General features: G+C 42.0%; 1 protein-coding gene across 1 annotated transcript in view; it reads left to right on the top strand.

Annotated features, from left to right (window-relative positions):
- The first annotated feature begins 741 nt into the window (after positions 1 to 741).
- Positions 742 to 26449, top strand: part of SVOPL (SVOP like) — a 48491-nt gene continuing 22783 nt past the window's right edge. Inside the window, exons 1-8 of the mRNA XM_030214902.1 lie at positions 742 to 813; positions 2027 to 2151; positions 2672 to 2735; positions 6414 to 6539; positions 8092 to 8220; positions 12430 to 12503; positions 16575 to 16780; positions 25863 to 25974. Of these exons, the coding sequence (XP_030070762.1) occupies positions 742 to 813; positions 2027 to 2151; positions 2672 to 2735; positions 6414 to 6539; positions 8092 to 8220; positions 12430 to 12503; positions 16575 to 16780; positions 25863 to 25974 (908 nt within the window). The remainder of the gene's footprint in view (positions 814 to 2026; positions 2152 to 2671; positions 2736 to 6413; positions 6540 to 8091; positions 8221 to 12429; positions 12504 to 16574; positions 16781 to 25862; positions 25975 to 26449) is intronic.

Raw genomic sequence — 26449 nt, 5'->3', positions numbered from 1 at the left:
TGTTATTCGCTCTTTGCCTCAAACTATAATAAGATGAAAAGCCCTAAACATTATGAGGCTCTTTTACAAAGTAGCAGTAAGCACTGTCACATACATACCACACGCTAAAAAGGCACTACCGCGGGATGCATTCAGGCATCACACAGTACAGGGATCGGTGCGCACCAATCCTGCACAAAAAATATAAAATATTTTTTTAGCATGGGGACATGTTTGGAGGCGGAGAGTAGTCATGAGTTAGTGTGGGAGCCCCTACCGTTTAGTAAATAGGTGGCGGTAAGGGCTCATGCGCTAATGGACATGCACTAATTGGGAAATTAGCATGTGGCCATTAACGGGAAAATAAGAATTGCAGCCATTTTACTGTCATATTAAACGTGGACTCAGCATATGGAAACCCACATGCCAAAAATAGTACAGGCCACTTTTTAGCACTGCTTAGTAAAAGGGCCCCTAAATAAACCCCTGTTTTAGTTTCCTGATGTAGCTTGTTCTCAAGTATGGGACAAATGTACTCTGTAATATTTATCACAGAGATTTCATGAGCAATGACAATTGCCAGTAACCATCAAATACTTTTTACATAGAACCAGAACAGTAGCACAGTGGCAGGTAGAAAAGAGTGCAAAACAAATTGATTTGCTTCCCCTTAAAAGTAATTTAACTGTCTATCTAGATATTGTCATAAATCCAGTTAATCATGGTGGTTCTCAAATAATTGTTCATATTTTGTCATTGCAGATGGTGTTTTTTGGTTATATGTTATTCAGCATTCTCTTAGGCTTCTTAGCTGATCGGTATGGTCGATTGAAGGTAAGCAAGATGGGGCCCTTTCATAGGTGTGAGAATTCAAAGATGTTGCAGATTCATTCAGTCATTGCAAGCCTCTTTCACCAGTAGCTACAGTATTAAAATAGGTTGTAGAACTCTGTGCCAACTAGAGATGTTAGTGACCTCAGGGTGGCCAAGCAAGGTCAGTTGAGTAAACGCTCCAAGTATTTTTTTTATTTTAATTTTTTTAGCTCCTGTATACCCGGAAATCCAATGCCGAAGCCCAGGCGGGACCCAGCATTGAATTTCCTGGGATAACACTAGCAGCAATCAGCAAAATGTTGACCATCACTAGCTGAATATTAGGCCCACCATGTGCACCATGTTGAGCTTCCAGGGCCTGAGTATGCAGGTGGTAGACCAGTTCATTGGGACTTTCTGGGAATGAAATTGTTGCCGTCCTGCAATCTTTGAGTTCTGGATAACTGATGTAGGGGATAAGAAGACAGGAATAGTTTCACGGAATAGCGATGATCTGTGGCTCTGGAAAGGCGTAAGAAGGTGAACCTTGTCTGTGAGGAAAGGGAAATAAAAATTGAGATGTGAAATGAATCTTCTGAGGAAGGATGGTGACCCTAGTCCATTATTACGATGGACTTGGGAAAATCACTACTTATTTCTAGGATAAGCAGCATAAACTCTGTTTTACTCTTTTGGGATTTTGCCAGGTATTTGTGACCCGGATTGACCACTGTTGGAAACAGGATACTGGGCTTGATGGACTTTCGGTTTGTCTCAGTATGGCAACATTTATGGTCTTATGTCCTGCTGCCCTAAAAAGTTGCCTGCTTTCTGAAGGTGGATGTGGTTGTTCAGGGATATTGACCTGTTCTAGATGAACTCTATTGAATAACTTTTATACCTGTTTTCTAATGTTGTGATATAAAGGCCATTATGAACATATTTATAACAAATAATTGTAATTCTAAAGTGAATCAAACTAGAGAGATGTGGTAGCTAAATGTATTGTTAGTCCAATAAAAAAAGGTATCATCTTATTTTCTTTTCTATGTTTTATTTTATTCTATTTCTATTGATTACCTTTAATAGTGAATCAGAAAATTGTAGAAAATAAAAATACAAAAAATATTCCACAAAATGCGGAAAATGATGTAATTTATAATCCTTTGGAGCTTTTAGTTATACAGTATCCTTGTCAATTATCGTTTTTATTCTGATCCTTTTTTTTTTCCAGATTCTGCTGATCTCCTTCATCTGGGGAGCATACTTCTCTTTGTTGACCTCTTTTTCCCCCTCGTATGGTTGGTTTGTTTTCCTGCGATGCTTGGTAGGATGTGGAGTTGCAGGTCATGCACAAGGGTAAAACTCTTCCTTTAACACATTCACTTCACATCAATGCACTGAACAAACAGTAAGCACAATGAAAGAAGGCTATAGCTAAGTGGGCAAAGTCAGTAAAGGGCTCAGGCAGTAAATAGCCGCATGCTGCTTTTAATATTAATGCACGGTCATTTCCTGCCCTACTTACCTGCCGCTGTAAAAAAAAATGGCCCAGCGTATGCCAATTTCACATGGCCAGGAGTGGACTTTGATCCTGGGGAACTGGGCTTTATTCCTACTGCAGCTCCTTGCGACTCTGGGCAAGTCACTTAACCCTCCATTGCCCCAGGTACAAATAAGTACCTGTATGTACTAAGTAAACCGCTTTGAATGTAGTTGCAAAAACCATAGAAAGACAGTACATCACGTCCCATTCCCTTCCCCTTTTTACCGCAGCTTAGTAAAAGGACTCCTAATTGAATAGATATTTGTAACAAGTTGTTTTAACAATGCTTTGACTTTAAATTATTTTCTTAATCACTGCTGTACTTTTCTTTAGGCTTATCATAAAGACTGAATTTTTGCCTACAAAGTGTCGTGGCTTCATGTTGCCCTTAGCTCAGGTAAGAGTAACTGATATGCCGAATGCCCTTTAATGCTGTATTTACTCGATATGTGATAGCATAAGATTGTAGTTGGTCTTCCTAAAGGAAACATTAAAGGAACACTAGTTGTGTCGACAAAATGTTTGGTTAGTCTTCATTTTAAATTAATATTTTATGTTTTTCATGTGGTTTTTTTCATGTTTTTCTATACATGTTTATGTTTTAATGTTTATTGCATACTTGATATACTGCCTTTCTATCAAAATCAAAGTGGTGTGCAAATTAAAAACAAGAAAGGACATTTTGAAGGCAATACAATATGTAATATGACATAATATGGTGCTAGAACAAGAAGACATGAATTGAGGTTGCAGGGAGGCAGACTCAGGAATAATGTCAGAAGACAAGGCCGGTTCAAATCCCACTGCTGCTCCTTGTGACCTTGGGCAAGTCACTTAACCCTCCATTGCCTCAGGTACAAACTTAGATTGTAAGCCCTCCTGGAACAGAGAAATATCCAGAGTACTTGAATGTAACTCACCTTGAGCTACTACTGAAAAAGGTGTGAGCAAAATCTAAATAAATAAATAAATAAAGTGTTTTTTTCACAGAGAGGGTGGTAGATATCTGGAATGCCCTCCTGCGGGAGATAGTGGAGATGAAAATGGTAACAGAATTAAAAAATGCATGGGATAAATAAAAAAAGGAATCCTGTTTAGAAGGAATGGATCCAAAGAAGCTTAGCGGAGACTAAGAAGCAACACTGGTAGTTAGGAAGAAAAGCTAGTACTGGGCAAACTTTTACAGTCTGTGCTTTGACATTGGCTGGACAGATTCAGCTTAAGCTTCAGAAGTTGGAGAACAAGGCCAGTGCTAGGCAGACTTCTACAGTCTGTGCCCTGATTGTGTCTGAATAGATTTGGATGGGCTGGAGTAGAGTTTTTTCAGGGGCTTCGATGTTAACTTCAGAAATTTTAGAACAAGAACAGTGCTAGGTAGACTTCTACGGTCTATGCCCTGAAAAGTACATAAGTATTGCCACACTGGGACAGACCAAAAGTCCATCAACCCCAGCATCCAGGTCACAAATACCTGGCAAGATCCCGAAAAAGTTCAATACATTTTATGCTGCTTATCCCAGAAATAGCAGTGGATTTTCCCCAAGTCAATTGAATAATGGTCTATGGACTTTTCCTTTAGGAAGCCGTCCAGCCCTTTTTTAAACCCTGCTAAGCTAACCACCTTTACCACATTCTCTGGCAATGAATTCCAGAATTTAATTATATGTTGAGTGAAGAAAACTTTTCTCCGATTCATATTAAATTTACTACTTTGTAGCTTCATCGCATGCCCCCTAGTCCTAGCATTTTTGGAAAGAGTAAACAAACGATGGCAAGGACAAATCAAGACCAGGTATACATATGAAGTGTCACATACCATATGTAATGAGTTTATCTTGTTGGGCAGACTGGAAAGACCGTACAGGTCTTTGTCAGGATTGTTAGACATATATGTCAGGAGTGCTGGACATACTTAATATGAAACCAGCTTCTGATAACTCCCCCCTCCCTCAGGAAGCTCTGAGGATGGCAAATGGACCAAATGCTGCCCAGCTGCCTGCTAGCCCTTTTGTTTCTCAAATTATCCCTGATTAGCATACCTGTGTCCTCTCTGGGCACTGGGAGCAGGGCTCTCTCTGAGAACAAAGAAAGCCAGACAGAGAGGATCCATAACTGGGGACTTCAAAGAGTAGAACCTGTGAAAATGGTCACCTTCCTTGCATCAGGAAATTAAACTGGAGTTTGTAAAGGAAATAGCTGACTAACAAAGGCTGGGAAGAAAGGAAGTTGTTTGATCCCTCTCTGTTCCTGTTGGATATATATATATGAAGCAGAAGCACATGGCTCGTCTCTTCTTTCTTTCTTTCTTTCTTTCTTTCTTTCTTTCTTTCTTTCTTTCTTTCTCTCTCTCTCTACACACACACACACATCTTCAGACACCAGAGCCCCTGGCACTGGCCCCCCTTTCTCCTTCAGCCCTACTCCAAAGCTTTCTCTCTCAGAGCACATGGCTCTGCTTTCTTAGGCTTTTTCTCTTTCTCTGCACACACACACATCGTCAGCCCTACCTCAAGACTTCTCTCTTTCTCTGCACCCCCCATTCTTACCTTTCTCTCATTGATTCCCATCTAAACCCATACACACTGATACAGCATTGTAATATTTAGCTGTACTAAGTGCTGTGAGCCTATATATATGTACATACAATATACTTTCTATATATATCCAAACCCGTGTAGATTGTGTATTCTTTGGGAACCCACTGCCTCTATGAACCCACTGCCTCTATGAACTGGACCCGGGACCATACCTAGACAACAAATGCTGACAGTCTTTATCTGTCATCATCTACTATGTTACTATGTTATAGTGAGAGAACAGCAAAAGAGAAAGGATAAGGATAAAGTACAGAAGGAAGAGCTCAGTATTGACCAGTACTGACCACTGACCAGCGAGACCTACAAGCTGTTACTGAAAGCCACAACAATATTTGTGTGTTTGCAGAGATTTATATGCACAACTACTGTTTTTCATGAACAAATCTATTATATGTGTGCTAATTTGTAGGTATAAATGTGTGCACTAAGGGATCCTTTAAAGTTGCACTTACTGCAGGATGCACTCAGGCATCCTGCGTTAAGTTCCAAATTTGCCCATGCTACACACACGATAAAAAATATATAAAAAGTTTTGTTGGAGGGGGCAAGTCAGGGGGCAGTCAGTGGGCATTACTGTGCTAACCAGTTATTATGACTGCACTATCATGTGCTGACTGATAAGCGCAGGATTACTGCATGAGCCCTAACTGCCTACAAAACATGTGTCGATAAGTGGTCCCACAATAATTCTTTTTTAATGGCCGCATGCTAATGGCAACACTAGTGCTTGGTCATTAATAGAAAAAATAGGAAATTGCCCATTTTCCAGCTGCAGTAAAAATGGCCTTAGGGCACAGGAAAAACCTGCATAAAGCGCAGTAATACCACTTTTTACCGCAGCTTAGTAAAAGCACCCCTAATCGATTTGTGTGCACTTTAAATTTTTAGGTGCCCATATAAGCCACATATGAATGATGTTTGCACATCTCTGCTACACCACTGCATAAGTACATAAGCATTGCCACATTGGGACAGACCAAAGGTCCATCAAGCCCAGCATCCTGTTTCCAACAGTGGCTAATCCAGGTCACAAATACCTGGCAAGATCCCAAAAAAGTATGTAATGGCAAAAGCTGCAATAGGATATCAACATCCATGTGGTGAACTGACCAGAAAAACTGATCAAGGTGGATTTGCAAAGATATTTTTTTTTTTTACAAATGATAGCTGTAGCCATTATTCCTAGTCGTTATGAAAATGCAAATAATAAAGGGGACAATTTTAACTGAGTTGCCTAGTGGCAAAATACATGGGTGGTTTCTCTTTGAAAATTGACTTCCAGCTAATGCAGACTGAGAATGACCTATGTACTTTGTACCTGGGCGGTCTGTGGAGGAGAATTTTCAAATCAATTCAATTCTGTTAAGTGCCTTCAAAATACATTATGGAAAAAAATAAGAAAATTAAAACATCAGGAATATAAAAGCTATACTAAAATGGAAACATGTATACTTTGTCTCTCACTTTCTGTTTGAAAGGTTTTCTGGTTGACTGGATCTTTATTGATAATTGGACTTGCATCCGTTATAAACCCCACTGGTGGGTGGCGCTGGCTTGTCCGAACAGCCTCACTTCCTGGAATTGTTCTTATCTTTGTGTTTAAGGTAAGGAAGATTTGAATTTTTATTTTTACTGGTTTCCGTCATTCTTCAGTTGAAACAACAGAGACATTGGGCCTCATTTAGGGCCCCTTTTACAAAGCTGCGGCAAAAGGGGCTCTGCACGCATGGATTTGCCTTATGCCGAGGCCCCTTTACCGCAACAGGATTTTTTTTTTTAAAGGAAATGGCTGTGCAGTAAATTCAAACTTGCCATGTAGCCATTTCCTAGGAGAGCCCAATAGGAGGCAGTAAGGGCTCCCACAATAATCTGCCGGTAAAAAGAAAACATATTTCCAGTCACACCGGAAATGGTGAGCACTGGGGGTGGCACCTTCACTGACTCCTGAAGTGGGCTGGCAGAAGTGCTGGATTGGTGTGCAGCAACACCATAGTAGCTCTACCGCAGCATTGTAAAAGGGCCCCTTAGTTAAGTATATTAGATTTTGCAGTTACCCAGTGGCTTACCAAGGGTGAGGCGGGGTGGTGGGGGTGGTCCGCCCCGGGTGTCATCGGGTGGGGGGTGCTCTGCTGGCGAGTCCCTACCAGCTCCATCCACCCAGCAGCTGTGTGGTGCGGCGGCTCGCACGACTCTACACTGCTGTAAAAGAAGAAAATCGCCTCGTTGGCCCTTCCCTCACTTTGTCCCGCCCTCAAGGAAATAGGACGTTACATCAGAGGGCGGGACACAGTGAGGGAAGGGCCGACGAGGTGATTTTCTTCTTTTATAGCAGTGCAGAGTTGCGTGAGGCACCGGGTGGACGGAGCTGGTAGACAGGTGGGGACTGGGTCGAGGGGGGGGGCCCGTGTTGCCCTGCAGTCGGGGGGGGGGGGGGGGGTGCGCGTAGCAGCGATCTGCCCCAGGTGGCAGTGAACCACAGAACGCCACTGCAGTTATCATGGCTGAATACAGAGTAGTTGCAAATCTAATACAACAACTATTGAGGGTTTGCCCAGCATTTGCCATTACAGATCATATGGTAATATTTGCATTAGTGCAAAGTACTCAGGTTGTATTTAGTGAGGAAGCACAAAGGGTTCCTTTTACGATGCTGTGGCAAAAGGGGGCCTGTGCTAGCGTCAGTGTGTGGTTTTTGATGTATATACTTTGGAAGAAAGGCAGAAAGGGGAGATTTGATAGAGACATTTAAATACCTATGTTGCATAAGTGCATGAGGCGAGACTCTTTCAACTGAAAGGAATCTCTGGAATGAGGGGGCATAGGATGAGAGAGAAAGAGGATGGACTCAGAAGTAACCTGAGGAATACTTCTTCATGGAAAAAGTGGTCAATTTGTGGAACGGCCTCCCAGTAGAGGTGGTGGAGATGAAAACTGTATCTGAATTCAAGAAAGTTTGGGACAAGTATATAATGCCACTAAAAGTCCATGGATGGCCCTGGTCAGCACTACTTATCCAGATAACAGGTGATGCTACCTGGATAAATAGCATTTTAAGATCCAAGTATAATGCAGAAGTGCTACAAATGAAATGAAGACTAATGGGGAATGACCACATAGAATATCTTCAACAATAACTCTTCCATGACATGCATTCAGTTTATTCCAGAATCAGCTCGGTTTAATGTCTCTGTTGGAAATAGCCAAGCTGCTGTTAAAACTTTGAAGTGGATTGCCAAAATCAATCGCTCGGTGATGCCAGAAGGAACACTGAAGGAGCCTATCATGGTAGGATTGGAACTTATCTTGCTGGATGTGTGTGTCTCTGTTGCTCTCTACTTGTGTTAACAAGGTGAATTTTTGAATGGTAGCGTGGCTATGGCCCAGCAGAGAGGAACTCCTGACTCCCATCAATCTAGCCCCTATTCCTGATCAGGCTCCTTCCATCATCAGTCTCCCCCCACCCCACAAAAATAGTTCTCCCTAAGAGGTTCTGATAAAGATCAGCACAGCATTTCCCTGGTTTACTGTGATTTACAACACTGGGAGCAGCATCTGATTAGCCAGAGTGGGTTATCTCTCCTTTGTTACCTCTGGTAGTGTTGTTTTAACTTAGTTTTCGGTTTGTTTTATTTATCTTTATTATTTGGATTTTTAAAATTCTTTTGTTTGTTGGGGTATTTTCTTCTGTTTTCTGCAATTGTTTCTTTCCTATCAAATTATGAAGTTCTTTTCTTTTTTGTTTATCATGTATTTATAATTTTTGTTTTACAAGGGTCACTTGCAAACAGTAATACAGAGATGACTGTACATTAATACAATATTAGAGGAAAACAATCTCAACTACATAAATGGATTATATACAATCTTTCTCTTTCTTAGACCACAAAATAAATAGGGAGAGTGAAACAAGACAAGGAGATCAATTAAACAACAGTAAACAAAGAAAACGTGGTATTAACCTGATTATCCCCAGTTATTATTTATCTGAATCAATATTCCACATTAATCGTCTGGTTGGCTTCTTCAAACCCAAGACGGTGTATAGTCAATTAATTTTGTTGGAAACATACTTATTGTCCAGTATTAGTGGAAATAATACACCTGATTTCATTTTTTTCTCTTTTAAAACCAGAAATTATTTAACAATACAAACACTTGAATCTCTAATCCAATTCCCACTGATTAAGGTAATCCCAGTTTCACAGGCTTCACTCCTTTTGAATTAATATACTAAGAGGAATCATTTCAGAGGAAAAAACTTTAGGAGTCATACCCGGAACTCTGGGAAAACAACAATCTCGGTATTAATCATCTATAATAATATTCATTTTGTTCAAAATTTTCTGGTCTATTATCATTTTCAAAATCTTAACCGTTTCCTACTCCTGTAGAACTTCATTTGCTGTATCAATTTTTCATTCTCAAAGGATTCGATTTGATTATCCATGTGGCTCACTAATAAGATTATATCTGAAGCAAATTTATTTACTATCACCATTAGGTCCTGGAGCGCCTTCCAGATGATATTCAATGTAACCTCCACGGGAGCCAAAGACTCCAAGCTGATAGCTCTTACAGGTTTAGGAGTGGCACTGCCGACACGGGTTCAGCTGTAAACGACTTCCGTTTCAGCATACACTCCTAACTCACTCCTCCACTCCTTTGGACATGGTGGTTAAATGACTTGGGAGTGATGAAGTTGTTTCCAGGTCCAAGAGCATCAACGCTCCTTCGCCGACGCTAATCAAAGGACTCATCAACCCAATCATCTGTGGGCAGCTCGTCACGCAGCGGTCCCACACTTGCTGCACAGGGGACAAAACGCTGGTCATCGGCGGCTGACCCCCCATTGTCCCCTTCCTCTCAGTTAAGGTAACTGCAAATGCAGAGAGGAAATTTCAAGTAAACAAAGACAACTTCAGAGGACAGCTGGGCCATTGAGCGTACGAGCTTCAGGTCACCATCTTTCCACTCTCCCTAGTTTGGGGCACTCTTTGTCTGGTTTCTCCTCAGAGGCCTGTCTGATATGGGTAACCTTTCACCATAGCCCTCTGAGTCATTGAAACACAGAAGCCCCTCCACCACTACAAGGTGGTGTCCCTTCGGAGGAACACTTTGGAAAACATCAGACGGTTGAAATTAGTCTGTTGAAGCCTCTTTTGTCATTGGTGTGACCCCTGACTCAGGTGCTGTAGCATCGAAACACGGCCCGTGTCGGGTTTTCCTCCAATCAAATTCTACTATTAAAGGATTCTTTTGATGAAAGAACTGTGTTCCCTTTGTTTTTAAAGGCCCTTTGTGCTGTTTTTTCTGCTCGCAAACATAAATGAGAACATTGTTAATATATTTAAGGAAGGAAAAAGTCTTAGAGCCAAAGCCAAGACAATCCTAAAAAGTCACACTGGCTGTATAGGCAGTAACTTCATGACTAGTGAGCATGTAAACATCGTGCTGCATTTACAAAATTATGGTCCTATAATTCCCTCCCATAAATATGAACACGTCACTCCATATCTTAAGAAAGTTCATTGGCTTCCTATAACCCATCGTATCACCTATAAACGTTTATTATTTGTTTTAAATGCTGCAAACTGGACAACCCATATATCTTTTCTGTCATCTCATCCCTTACAGCCCTGAATGTACATTGAGATCTGCTCAACAAAATCAATTATTTGTTCCAAGTTATTGAGAAATAATTCATGAACATACTAGACATGCCATCTTCAGCGTTCAAGGCCCCCAACTTTGGAGTAATCTCCCAGTCTCTCTGTGCCTAAAGATAGCACTTGATAAATTCAAATCAGAACTAAAAACCTCCCCTCCCCTTCTATCCTATCTAATATTGTAGTTCTACCCTTTATCCAGCAAGTCATGTCTCAGTGTCTAATGTTTTAATTTGATTTCTTTGCCTCTTGCCTCTCTCTTTTATTTTAGATTGTTAGCCGCCCAGAAGGTTTTCCATAGGGCGGGATAGTAAGTAATAAATAAGCTTGAAACTTGTATGGGGAAAAATCTCTACATAGGGTTTTACACCAGCTCCAAAGGCATGCATAGCTTTTTTAAAAAATGTTAATTTTGTCCAGGGCTTTGTACATGGAATTAAGGGAGTCATTCGCCTTAATCTCATTTAGTTTATTTCTGCCTCCAATATGAAACCATGTTAAAAGTGCACCTCAATTCTTAATTGGCAGCACTTAAACATATAGGTTTGTAAAATGAGGCAGCTACACATGGAAATGGTGACCTTTCCACACATAAGTACAAGCACCTCGATGTCAAAGCTGTCAGGACACACCATTCATTTTTCCAACGTGTGTGTTTGTAAAATGGCTGTTCCTGCTGCATAAGTACATAAGTAATGCCACACTGGGAAAAGACCAAGGGTCCATCGAGCCCAGCATCCTGTCCACAACAGCGGCCAATCCAGGCCAAGGGCACCTGGCAAGTTTCCCAAATGTACAAACATTCTATACATGTTATTTCTGGAATTGTGGATTTATCCCAAGTCCATGTGCAAACATATATACCACAAGGGGCCTTGGGGGCCTGAGCCCACCCAATTTGGGTTCAGGCCTCCCAGTATTGAGGTGCTGTGTGCTGCTTTGGCTGGTGAGGGTCCCTAAGCCCCACCAATGGAAGCCCTTCTCCTCACAAAGCTAGGCAGGTAGTGGCACCTTTCCTGAGCCACCACTTTTCCACCCCACCCCCCACATGCTTGTTTTTTGTGAAACTGAGCATGCATGATGGAGGCCTGCCCCCTGCACATGCTCAGTTTTTGCATATGTTCAGCGGGAGGGCCTCTGTCACACATGCTCAGTTTCACAAAAAAAAAACAAGCATGTGCATGGGGAAGAGGGAGTTCAGCCAGCGTGGTGGCAGCTTGGGAAAAGTACCACCAATTGCCTAGCTTCACGAGGAGGAGGGCTTCCGCTGGTAGAGCCTGGGGACCCCCACCGGCTCAGGTATGTGGGTGTGTAGGGAAAAATGTTGTGACCCCCACACTTTGGGCTCAGATCCCCCCAAATCTGAGGTCTGGCTATGCGCCTCATAGCTGCATTCCTGCAGGTATTTTAGAAAAGGTTCTGTGTTGGCAGATCGTTTTGCACATCCTGACCTGTCATCTTTTTCACAATCTCTATGCTCTTTGTGAAATGGGGCTTCACATTATTATTATTAGCATTTGTATAGCGCTACCAGATGCACGCAGCGCTGAACACCTGACATAGAGAGACAGTCCCTGCTCAATAGAGCTTACAATCTAAAAATAACACAGACAGACAAGACAATTAAGGGCGAGGGAAGTACTGGGCGAGAAAGAACAAGGGGAGGTAACTAAGTAGTAGCTAGAAGCCAAAAGCAGTGGTGAAAAGGTGGGTTTTTAGCATGGATTTGAAAATAGGTAGAGATGGAGCTAGACGTACTGGCTCAGGTTACGAGCCGAGGAGACATTATGCATCTCTCTTACTGTGGTAACTCTTATATTATCAACAGGAGACCAGAGGAAGGTTGCTGGACTTGATAGATCGTAAATACTTACGCACATCTCTACAGATATGGATAATATGGTAAGTTTTCCCTTATGTGACAGAGGTACAGCTTTTATAACCACTGGTAATACATTTGTATATTTGTTAGAAATTTAATGTTAAAATCCCTGAATCCTCAGTCATTGTTGGTTCGTCATGCCACGTCGGCAGCTAGAGTTACACTGGCTGCTTCTTGGAAGTCCCCTCGGGTCCCTTCTTTGATAAAGTGGTTAAATAAGCTATGGTATGTTTGTGAAATGGAGAGACTGAGGGCTTTTAGTGGTAACACTTTGTCTAAGTGGGAGGAGCTTTGAGAACCTTTTACTTCAAAATGTTCATTTTAATTGCTGTTTGTGGAAGCTTAAGGAGTACTGTGATGGGGTGATTATTATTTATTATATATATATATATTTTTTTTTTATTTTTTTTGGGGTGGGGGGGTTGTGTTTCTGTTCTTTAAAAATTATACTACATGGAAGTTTCTAGGTTGTGTTTGGATAACTGCTGTTGTGACTTGTTCCCCTTTGGGATTTCTTGTGCTGTTTATTTTCAGTTTAATGACTTGTTGTATCTGATCTATTTTGTTGTCTCAAACTGTTTAATAAAGACTTCTTTAAATTTCAAAACCCTGAATCCACACTCAGAGAGTTTGTGCAGTTAACTTTGGGAAATAGTGAAATCAACCCTGATGGTTTAAATTTTGGTCCTCCTCTGTTCACTGGTGACATTTTGTCTGAGCATTTTGCTACCTGGATAAAATTTGCCCAAATATAAGGAGGTGATATTCTAGTTATTCTCAGGGTACAGGTAAACTTTAGTTGGCCAGTATTGATATTCCGCGCTGACCAGCTAAAGTCACTTAGATAACTCTGACTGTATAAATAGATGGCCTGAAGTTCCCTAGATAACTTTAGCCAGATATATTACAAATTACTCACTAGTAACCGTTTGACAGTTAAAAAAAATTATTTATTAATAAATCAATACAATCTTCCTAAAATTAAATCCATTCCCTTAACCCATAGTTACATCAAGCCAATCCATACACACTCACATTCACCAACACATTTAAAATCACACACAATTCTACAAAATACTGTTTCAATACACAATTAAATAACATATCTGGCGATATTTTACATCAATATGTGATCATAGTTCTTTTAGTCACTTGTAAATCCAGTACTCTGAAGTCTCCCACAGGAGCAACCTTTCTTCAAATCACATTCACTGAATCAAAATCATCAACTTGTGAAGTAATAATATTCTTTCTTCCAACAGATCATCATAATGTCAATTATAGGTCATGAGCAATCAATGATGATGTCAGTCATAAATATCCAAGATGCCCGTCTTCACTGTTGACAATATCTATTATTCCAGATATATCTTTTTTTGAAATCGTTATTACACTTCTTTTTAGAGTTTCACTCTCTCATATTCTTATAGTATTCCACCATTCAACCAGGACCCGACATGCTCATGTTTTGCTATAAAAGCGTCATCAGGGGTCTTGAATTCTAAACAGAATAACAGTGGGTTAACTATAATCCTACCTAATATACATCATTGTTAAAAACTCTCAAAATCTAACATTATCATACTATCATAAATGCACTTACTGGCTCATCCAGGTGGTGAGGTAGTTGAATACCAGCAATGCGATGGCGAGCTCAAACTGCTCTCCCAAGCGCATAGATGGTTACAGGCTAACACAGAGGTTAAATATCCTAGAGGTTTAACCACTCAATCTCTTTATTGAGTCCAGCTGGGGCTACCGTATTCCATTGGAATATGTAGCGCTGCTCCTTCCTAAGTAGTGCCTGAGGCATATTACCACCCCTCTCTAATTTAACACAATCAAGAACAACAAACCGAAACTCCTCTAGATTGTGTTGCATTTCTAACCAATGGGCTACAATAGGGGCTTCCAAACGGGCTGTTCGTATATTGCTTAAGTGTTGAGAAATTCGCAATTTTATCCTCCGAGATGTCAAGCCAATATACCACTGACATCATCATTAATTGCTCATGACCTATAATTGACATTATGATGATCTGTTGGAAGAAAGAATATTATTACTTCACAAGTTGATGATTTTGATTCAGTGAATGTGATTTGAAGAAAGGTTGCTCCTGTGGGAGACTTCAGAGTACTGGATTTACAAGTGACTAAAAGAACTATGATCACATATTGATGTAAAATATTGCCAGATATATGTTATTTAATTGTGTATTGAAACAGTATTTTGTAGAATTGTGTGTGATTTTAAATGTGTTGGTGAATGTGAGTGTGAATGGATTGGTTTGATGTAACTATGGGTTAAGGGAATGGATTTAATTTTAGGAAGATTGTATTGATTTATTAATAAAGAATTTTTTTAACTGTCAAACGGTTACTAGTGAGTAATTTGTAATAATACGTGTAACCAATTATAGAGTTTAGACCTAGATTGAATTTGTGTAGCCAGATATATTGAGTCGCATGTGTCAGCATTACATTGTGCTGGTCAGAGCCTAACCTGAAAGTTTATTTATTTAATTATTTATATCCCGCACTTTCCCCACTAAAAGCAGGCTCAATGCGGCTTACATAGTAATAGGTAACACAGAATTTTGTTATGTAAAGTAGGAAATTAAGTATAACATAATAGAAGGATGGATGGGTAGGTAGGTAGAGACAGGTGATAGAGAGAGGAGGGTAAGGTGGGAGATAGATTCTGGGTCAATATCGTTTTCTCTTCAGTATATGTAAGGTAGATGGGTTCATGAGATTAATCTGGGTCTTTTGGGTAGGCTTGTTTGAATAGATGGGTTTTTAGTGCTTTTCTGAATGTTAGGTGGTCATGGATTGCTTGGATAGGTCTAGGGAGAGCGTTCCATAGACGGCTGCCCAGTTAAGAATTCAGGGCCTACCCAGAGAGTTAGCTAAAAGCCTCTGGAAGATACTGCAAGCAGTTCTGACCCATTTCTCCTCCCCCCCCCCCCCCCCCCCATCTGATACCTGGTGATGTCAGTATAGGTAGATAGGACGTCTCCTACCCTTTCGGGCTTAGTTTGCATGTCTTAAGACAGTGCTGACCAACAACAACAACAACAAAATAGACAATTGGTCTCCAAGAACTGAGCCTTCAAAAATTCACACCTTCTTGGTAATCAGGAGACATCAGATCAAACAGACCATATTATGGCACAAGAAGGTGCTGTGAAAAAGAGAATTCAGATATTTAAACCCAGAAAGGGATAGGACTAAAGCCAAAGCTCACAACTGACATCTGGGGGACCACATCTTACAGCATGCTTATTTGAGTATATTCCATTGAATACATAAAGCTATCCAGATAACTTTCCTATTTGATGGCATTTTGAATCTGGCCTTCCCTTTATTTTCAACTTTGTAAAATTTTGGCCCTCTGTGCCAGGCCCTCTCCTTTGGTCTCTGTTGGGCATTCTAGGAATCCCCTCCTTTTGTTTAGCCCTGACAGGTGTATCCAAGGGCCAACAAGTAGAGCATCAACCAGAAATGAGATAAAATTCATAGCAGCAGAAACTGTGTCTATAGTACTTATGCTGCATACTAACATTTAGGAAGTCGATTATTTTGACCTTCTTTTCACTTTGGGGCATAGTTTTCAACATGGGCTACCGTTAAGATGTGTTATTTTATGACTAACTCATGCTATTTTAGCACAGGTCCTATTTCATGCAATGAGACCTCATTACTAATAACTGGGGTTAACAGTAAAATAACCATCTTATCAGTAGCTCACATTGATAACTTCCCCTCTTCATGTTTGCAGAGTTGGAGAACTCCTCCTTTGTCAATGTGGTGGCTAATCTCAAACAAAATAATTGGTTGAACTTTCTTATAATAAAATATTTTTCATGGAACAACTAGCTAACACTATTTCCCCCACTCCATGGTTAATCTTTCCAACCTTCCTGTTGTGTTTTTAGTCCCTTCATTGCTTCTGTTGTGTAAATTTTGGTTTATGTATGACTGTTGCACACTGCTTTTCACTATTTAGCACCTGCTCTTTGAAAATGCTCTGACGACCAGTTGACTAGAAACATTGATATTCTCCTTCTATGCATTTATTTTTTTCTTAGGCTCGGAATAGCTTTTGCTTACTATGGGGTAATTCTGGCCAGCTCTGAGTTACTGGAGCGTAACATGATTTGTGGTGTTGACCAATCAGTGACGGAAGCAGACAGGAACCATGCATCAGAGGAGAGCCAAAGCCCGTGCCGATGCCACTTGTTAAGTCAAGCCGACTACCAGACTATGATGATCAGTACCATAGGAGATATTGCATGTGAGCCTTACTCTTCATCTCTATGCGTTCACTGTCCTACTACATTTATCAATATATTGAAAAAGAACAGTATGGTGTAAATTATTATCTAAAGGGCCAGCCTAACTCATAGGTAGATTAAGCAGTCACCTGGGATGGCAGCTTCTAGGAGCAGAAAGACCAGCTACAATCATAGCAAAATAATTCCCGGCAGTCCCATAAACTCTATCAGTGCATATTTTTCCCTTCAGGGAAGTGGGCAGTTTACAAATAGCTCTTTTCCCTTGGTCAATAGCTTTTGGAAGTTGCCCTCATTGGGAGATATTCAGTATAGCGTATCAAAAGATAGGCATTATAATGCACACAAAATACTGGATGCTAAGCGTGATGGATGGAAACTGGAAAGGAGATGGTGTAAATCTTGCCTGGATGAGGACAAGCTAAACTGTAGGAAACACATGAGAAAGTACTGCCGAGTCATAACAGTGGCCAAAAAACATCATTTCTCTCACTGCATTGAACAGGCTGCCAATTCAAATAAGCACCTGTTCAGCATAGTAAACAGTCTACTTCAACCACCGTAACAGAAACAGCCTGCGCAGTCAAAACTGAACTGCAATGATTTTGCTACATACTTTGCTAACAAAATTAAAAGTCTCCATCAGCATTTATAGGCAGTCCCACCCAGTCTCCAATTAGCTAACCAGGAGCTCACAAACTCACCCCCTCCTGACACAGGCATATGGGACTCTTTCAACTCAATAATAGAGGAGGGCCTTGACAAAATCCTAAGAGACCTTCAACCAACTACCTGCTCCCTTGAGCCCTGCCCAACAAAGATAGTGCAGCAGGCAAGCAGGGGCCTCATAGAAGGCACCACAAAAATCGTAAACTCCTCTCTTTCTAATGGGCAACTACCAACAGCATTAAAAAAGGCAGCGGTGCATCCTTTGTTAGAAGAACAACCTTGGCCAGGACAAACTTGATAGTTACCGGCTAGAATCAAATTTCTAGGAAAACTTATAAAGCAAACAGTCTGTGTTCAGCTTTGGCTAGAATAGAGAAACTGGTTAGACCCATGTCAATCTGGATTCAGACCCAGTTATGGAACAGAAACGGCTCTTGTAAACCCTACTATGTTTATGTTTATTTTAAGATTTGATGTACCACCTTTACTAACTAAAAATCAAAGCGATTTACAAACCAGAAATCTCTCTATATAAAACGCACCTCCAACGTTCTATGAAGCCTCTTTTAGCCAAAAGTGAAGGGGGTGAGATCGCATTGTGTCTGCCCCACCCACGCGTCAAACATGATGACGTCGAGGGCGGAGTAATGACACTCAACCAATCGCATCGCTCGGCAGCGAAGCGTCAGGGAAGGAGGCGGCGCTCTCGACGTCTAGCCTTCCCTTCGCTGTGTTCCGCCTTCTTCTGACGTCAAGGATGACGTCAAAAGAAGGCGGAACACAGCGAAGGGAAACCTAGACGTCGGGAGCGCCACCTCCTTCCCTGACGCTTCGCTGCCGGAACCGCCACGGAGGTAAATTTTAAAAGAAGAAAAAAAAAAAAAACGATGCATGGATGCGAGGAGGGAGGGGGGGGCATGGATGCGAAGGGGGGGAGGAGAAGAGGGCGGGCCAGGCTGGGACATGGGAGAGAGAGGAGCATGGATGCGAGGGGGGGTCATGGAAGGAAGAGAGGGGACTTGCTGGAAAAGGATGAATGGAGGCGGCAGGGGACAGAGGAGCATGGATTGCAGGGCAGGCCTCAGGCAGAGAGGGGAAATGCTGGATAGGGATGAATGGAGGGGGCAGGTGACAGAGTAACATGGATGGCCATGGATTGGGACGGCAGGGCTCAGGGAAAGGGGAATTGCTGGATAGGGATGAATGGAGGGGACAGATGGGCATGGATGGATATGGATTGCAGGGCAGGCCTCAGGCAGAGAGGGGAAATGCTGGAAAGGGATGAATGGAGGGGGCAGGAGACAGAGTAACATGGATGGCCATGGATTGGGAGGGCAGGGCTCAGGGAAAGGGGAATTGCTGGATAGGGATGAATGAAGGGGACAGATGGGCATGGATGGATATGGATTGCAGGACAGGCCTCAGGCAGAGAGGGGAAATGCTGGAAAGGGATGAATGGAGGGGGCAGGGGACAGAGGAGAATGGATTGCAGGGCAGGCCTCAGGCAGAGAGGGGAAATGCTGGATAGGGATGAATGGAGGGGGCAGGTGACAGAGTAACATGGATGGCCATGGATTGGGACGGCAGGGCTCAGGGAAAGGGGAATTGCTGGATACGGATGAATGGAGGGGACAGATGGGCATGGATGGATATGGATTGCAGGGCAGGCCTCAGGCACAGAGGGGAAATGCTGGAAAGGGATGAATGGAGGGGGCAGGGGACAGAGTAACATGGATGGCCATGGATTGGGAGGGCAGGGCTCAGGGAAAGGGGAATTGCTGGATAGGGATGAATGAAGGGGACAGATGGGCATGGATGGATATGGATTGCAGGACAGGCCTCAGGCAGAGAGGGGAAATGCTGGAAAGGGATGAATGGAGGGGGCAGAGGACAGAGGAGCATGGATTGCAGGGCAGGCCTCAGGCAGAGAGGGGAAATGCTGGATAGGGATGAATGGAGGGGGCAGGTGACAGAGTAACATGGATGGCCATGGATTGGGACAGCAGGGCTCAGGGAAAGGGGAATTGCTGGATAGGGATGAATGGAGGGGACAGATGGGCATGGATGGATATGGATTGCAGGGCAGGCCTCAGGCAGAGAGGGGAAATGCTGGAAAGGGATGAATGGAGGGGGCAGGAGACAGAGTAACATGGATGGCCATGGATTGGGAGGGCAGGGCTCAGGGAAAGGGGAATTGCTGGATAGGGATAAATGAAGGGGACAGATGGGCATGGATGGATATGGATTGTAGGACAGGCCTCAGGCAGAGAGGGGAAATGCTGGAAAGGGATGAATGGAGGGGGCAGGGGACAGAGGAGCATGGATTGCAGGGCAGGCCTCAGGCAGAGAGGGGAAATGCTGGATAGGGATGAATGGAGGGGGCAGGTGACACAGTAACATGGATGGCCATGGATTGAGACGGCAGGGCTCAGGGAAAGGGGAATTGCTGGATACGGATGAATGGAGGGGACAGATGGGCATGGATGGATATGGATTGCAGGGCAGGCCTCAGGCACAGAGGGGAAATGCTGGAAAGGGATGAATGGAGGGGGCAGGGGACAGAGTAACATGGATGGCCATGGATTGGGAGGGCAGGGCTCAGGGAAAGGGGAATTGCTGGATAGGGATGAATGAAGGTGACAGATGGGCATGGATGGATATGGATTGCAGGACAGGCCTCAGGCAGAGAGGGGGAATGCTGGAAAGGGATGAATGGAGGGGGCAGGGGACAGAGGAGCATGGATTGCAGGGCAGGCCTCAGGCAGAGAGGGGAAATGCTGGATAGGGATGAATGGAGGGGGCAGGTGACAGAGTAACATGGATGGCCATGGATTGGGACGGCAGAGCTCAGGGAAAGGGGAATTGCTGGATAGGGATGAATGGAGGGGACAGATGGGCATGGATGGATATGGATTGCAGGGCAGGCCTCAGGCAAAGAGGGGAAATGCTGGAAAGGGATGAATGGAGGGGGCAGGGGACAGAGGAGCATGGATGGTCACACACACACACTATCACACTGTGTCTCACATACACACTTGCACACACTCTCATTCTCACACACACACTCTCTCACAAACACACTCACACCCAGACTCACTCTCTCTCTCACACACTCACACTTTCACTGACTCTCAAACAGTCACTCTCACATACACTCTCCCAAACATACACACTCCGAGGAAAACCTTGCTAGCGCCCGTTTCATTTGTGTCAGAAACGGGCCTTTTTTACTAGTTTTAAATAAAATGGAAAAGAACTCCAATTAAAACAGGAAAGAACACACACTCACATCTTATATAGACATTAGGGAAAAAAAATAGTAAGGGCTGCGTCTCCAAGAGGTTACACAGGCTGTGTACAGCAAGGGTTGGGCAAATTAAACGCCTGCTGGAAATAATGAGCTTTTAATAGCAATTTAAATCTTGACAAAGCCAGTTTGGCTTTAATATCCTTGAGAAGATTATTCCAGAGACTTGATGCCAAATAGACAAAATGTTGATGATCTGGTAGTTTTCCAATGAGTAGATTTCAATGATGGCAGAACCAATTGATGAGCATCCAAGGAACACAGAGAATGAGTCGGGGTATATGGAATAACCAATGAGGAAAGATAAAGAGGGAATCCTCTGTGCAACAACTTATGAGTGATAGGATATTAAAACAGATTTGGAATTTTACAGACAACCAATTCAAATGTAAGAATAGTGGGGTGACATGATCGTATTTCTTAGCCTGGAATAACAGATGATCTTCACAGAAACCAAGGCAGGGGATTCGCCTTGGTGTTAGTATTGCTAGATTTCTCAGCAGCTTTGGACACTGTGGATCATGATATCATGCTAACACGACTAGCAGAAACAGGTATCAGTGGAATAGTAATTGCTTGGTTCAGATCCTATCTGACAGGCAACAGTCCATACTATTCAGCAGTACCTCATCGCCACCATGGGCACTGACCTGTGGGATACTACAAGGATTGATACTATCACCTATTTTGTTGAATATTTATCTCAAGCCACTTGCTGAGCTGATTCAGTCAATGCACACTCAGTTCTACATCTACGCGGATTATGTGCAGTTACTCATACCCATTGAACCTGTACTCCTGTCCTGTCAGAGACAGGAGTGGCCTTCTGGAGGTCTCCTGGAGGGTGGACCCTTGAGTAAATCTTTTTCTCCCCGTGGCAGAACCCCAGGCAAGAAAAACTCTGGCTACTAAATAAGTATTAGATATAATAAATGTTTATTCAAATTGTCAAAGAAGCCAATAAGTAATTATTGAAATATTAACAAACTAGTAAAAAAGGCCCGTTTCTTAATGCAATGAAATGGGCGCTAGCAATGTAATGAGTTCCTGCCATTAATGTTTCCACGGTTGTATTCTGAATATAATTGTTGTTTACATGTGTAAGATTTCTTTATATACAATATTTTTTGTGTAAACTGTGTTACAGTGTGGTAAAAGTTTTCCTTGTTCAGGCCCTTCAATCAGTTTAACAATCACATCAGAAGAGCTCCTTACTCGTGAGAATGCAACATACAGTTCCCCATGTGAGAGACTGAGAGTGTGTTTTACAGACAGTGTAAGAGAGAGATTGTGTGTGTGTGTGTGTGTGTGTGTGTGTGTGTGTGTGTGTGTTTGTGAGTGACAAAGTGATTAAATGTTTGTCTTCCCTTCTGTTCTGTGCACTTGCCTCCACTGATGTTCATACCTCCCTGTATATGATTGTTTGTTAGAGATTCAATCCACTCCACTTCCCTCCTCCAAGTTCCGTTCTGTCTGATTGGTTCTTCGTTCCTGTGATGTCGCGTTTGTTTGCTTGGCAACTATGCAGCATTCCGTTTCCTCGACGTGAGGGCAGGGACAGTGAGAGCCAATGAAACGCTGAACTACAGACTTATGAACCCTACACTGCCACAGTGCCACAGAGTCATCTTCAGAATGTTGGAGGTGCTTTTTATTATAGAGGATAAAAGCCCAATACAGTATAATATGTAGCAAATAAAAACAGTGTTTTCCTGGGAGCTGTCAATATGTCCACCTGCTAGTGTAGACACATTGAGGCTCACCATCTTCAATTCTGTTTCCTCTTACATACCTTTCTTTCTTTAGTATCTTAATTACCCTTCCTACCTAATGAATATGCATCTTTCCAGAACATTCTATTTCCTTTTATGGTGAATCCTGTTCCAGAACTTTCTACCATCTTTCAACTCCTTTCATTTATTCCCTCATTGCATGGACAGTTAGGGCTTGTCATGTACATAAGCATAAGTTTTCATTAGATAATGGTTTGACATGTCCTTATTAAGCATAGTCACCAGGCTAGTCCCCCACCCCACCACTCTCTTGCTGAAGCTACAATTTCACCCACACCCACTTACTTCTCCATTTGTTTATCTGGATACTGCAGGTGTTTTTATTCATAGAAGTCTCTGACTTTTGGTTGCTGACCAGCAACTTATCACAAGTTAGTATTGGCCAAATGTCAAACCACAAATTTCTATAGCCTTAGAAAAAAAAATACATTTCTAGCTGTCTTACAATTTCATGTCTGCTTCCAGCTCAGATAATGCAATATAGCTATACTAAAATAAAATGCTAGAAATATGGAGGGTTTGCACATTTCCATGGCCTCTGTGATATACAAACCTGACACCCACAGCCCTGAATAAACTGACTACCTGTCTAACATCAGTTCAAGAATGGGCTAAAAACAACAAACTTTGCCTGAACCCTAGTAAAACAGAGCTTCTATGGATCCCTAATACAAGTGAGCACATATCTGACATCAAAATCTTTTGGGGGAAACATAAACTCCCCCTCAAATCAAACCAGGAACCTTGGAATACAGCTATATAGTCAATACTTACTCTGATCCCCCAAATCCAAGCAACCTTCAAGAGCTGCTTCTATCATTTACAATTACTATGTTGCCTGTCTCCTTACATTGAGAAGGCAAGTCTTATCTCAGTTGTGCATGCCATGATAACATCAAGACTGAATTACTGTAATGCACTCTACACTGGTCTGACTATAAAGAGTCTGTACCAGCTCCAATTGATTCAGAATGTTGCAGCAAGACTAATAAAAGGTTGTAAGTGACATGACCACATCACACCATTTTTGCATAAACTGGCTACCAGTATAATACAGGGCTAAATTAAAAATTCTATGTCTAATTTTCAAGGCCCTCAAAGGAAATGGCCTAGAGTACTTGAAGATGGAAAAACAACAGAGCAGATCAGTAGGAGATAAACATAAATTTATTAACTGAAAACCAAATGTTCAAATCAGCCCAACACTGGCCGTGTTTCGCCCACCAGGGCTGCATCAGGGGCTACACAGTGATCCTTTATTGTCACGGTTTAGTAGATATATGTATTGATGAAAAATAAATGTACAGGAGACTGAAATCATAGATCTTCTAATATATATGGTAAAAAAACATCTCAACCGAATAATCATAAAAAGTGGTGACGTGAGACCCGTCAAACACCCTCGCAACTCTGTAAAGGCTTTACAGAGTTGCGAGGGTGTTTGACGGGTCTCACGTCACCACTTTTTATGATTATTCGGTTGAGTATCTATATAAATAATTCTCACCTCCAATGTTCTGAACCTCACTGTGTGGCAGGGAAACACTGAAGCCCTGTAGTCTTCTAGGCTGTCATCACCACTCACTCTCACTTTCACTCATAGACCCGCCCTCAGCCATGCCACATCCACACATAATTCACAACCCCAACATTCTAAATGTAAATTTGTAGTTGCAAGATCCCATGAGTGTCTGCCCGCCCTCGCGTCACAACGTGATGACATGGAGGGCAGGGCTATGACACTCAGCCAATCGGCAGTACCACCGCCCTCCAATGCTCCCCCCGACGCACAGCCAGAAACAGCGACCTACGCAGGGCTTCCACCTCCCACCGACGCACAGTGACAAACACGGCTACGCAGGGGGAGCAGTGCCGTCCGAACACCTGATCCGCCAGGACCCCGAAGCTGCCGCCCTCCACAAAAAAACTACCCACATGCACCCTCACGACGCTGCCGTCCTGCGCCCTCCCGACACTGCTGCAGGAAAACCTTGCTAGCGCCCATTTCATGGTTCACAGAAATGGGCCTTTTTTACTAGTATTCTATAATTGGCACCTAGATTTAGGCACTGATTATAGAATATGCTTAGTTGCTATTTCAGCACCTAAATCTATGTGCATCCATTTACACCAACAAAAATGTGGCATAAATCCTGGCACGTAGATTTAGGTGCACTGGGCTATATTTTATAAGCATGTAAATTTCAGAACGCCCATGAAACACCCATTTCCCCATCTATAACCATGCCTGCGTTAGAAATTCAGCCCACATCGTTACAAAATACGCTTAGTGAGTTGTGTGCCTAAATTCTAATCAGTGCCAATTAGTGCTCATTATTGCTTGTTAAGTGCTGCTATCAGTGCTTATTAAGCCAACTGAGTTGCACACATTGTTATAGAATCCATGCCGATTTTGGCATGGATATCTAGGCATCATGCTATTTTATTATTTATTTATTACATTTGTATCCCACATTATCCCACCTCTTTGCAGGCTCAATGTGGCTTACAATATATCGTAGATAGTGGAAATGAAAGGAGAGTTGACATTTAGTATTACAGAAGTGTTTTGGGTTGCATGGTAATAGAAAACATGAAATGATATAATGTATGGCGTTCTTAACATTGCTTGCTAGATATATATGGGGATTTCACATGTTTTGGTCTTTGTGGTATGTCTTGTCGAAAAGATGGGTCTTCAGCAGTTTGCGGAAGTTGGTCAGTTCATAGGTCGCTTTTAGAATCTGGGGGATAATGTTCAAAGTGTGTACCTTAATCTTCAAAATTTTGTTTGGAATGGCACCACAGTACATGACAGACCTAATTGTATTGTTGGCTAGGAATGCAAAACCAACATCAAGAGAATATTTGCTTCTACGTTTACCTAGCTGTAAAAATGTAATTTATAAGACTGATCATACAGCTGGTTTCAGTTATCAAGGGTCTAAATGGTGGAATCCAATCCCAAAAGAAATTAGAAGCATAAGTACCTCTCTTCAGTTCAGGAAAGCACTAAAAACTCATTTGTTCAAAGAATGTTTCTCAATTGTTAACTAAACACTATATTCTATGGTATGTAATTTGTTATATTATTGTTACCTGTAAGCCACATTGAACTGAAACTTGTTTTGGATAGTGTGGGATATAATAAGGGCCCTGTTTACTAATGCATTTTAAGCGTGCACTAACTCTATAGACACCCATATATTTAGAGATTATTAAGTGCAGTTTTGCTATTTTATTAAGTTAAACAAAAGTACAAATATCATCTGATTAATTGAATCAGTTCTTTGTGGTGATTTTTTTTTTTTACAGTAAATCCCTTAAATATTCTGGGCATCAATACAGTTGGAAGACGAATAAGCTTGTTCTTCACCATGGGCACCACGGGTGTCTTCTTCCTGCTACTCAACATTTGCATGACGAGGTAACATGTTAGATTTATAGAAGTCGAGAACCATAGAACTCCAACAAGGTATCTTTATGTTCACTATGGCAAGAACTTTGTAACAGGGTGCCTAAGCTTACAAGGCACATAAGTGCATATGTTGTATCAATTTTATAAAAGCAAAACACTACTGTTTAATAACCATATGTTATAAAATGCACACACATCCAGAGATAGATAGATAGATAGATATTTCAAGCTTCCATATTAATACACAAATAATTACAGGGATCTGAATACCATACATCAAAATAGTAGAGCACCTCTATAAACACACAATATTGTATATATGTAGGAAATACAGAGCAAAATCTCTTCGCAGGAATTCCTATTTTTCAAAAATTAGGAGAAAAAGACCTCATTAAGGCCTTACTCCAGAAGAGCAGAGGCACAATAGATCATCTTAGAAAGCGGTGGGGTCTCCGGAGGAAGCCTATGCAAAACGCGTCCTCAT

Source organism: Microcaecilia unicolor, chromosome 9 (assembly GCF_901765095.1).
Source record: "Microcaecilia unicolor chromosome 9, aMicUni1.1, whole genome shotgun sequence".
Classification (NCBI taxonomy): domain Eukaryota; kingdom Metazoa; phylum Chordata; class Amphibia; order Gymnophiona; family Siphonopidae; genus Microcaecilia; species Microcaecilia unicolor.
The sequence above is the reverse complement of the archived record's forward strand: the minus strand, read 5'-3'. Positions and strand labels throughout refer to the sequence as shown.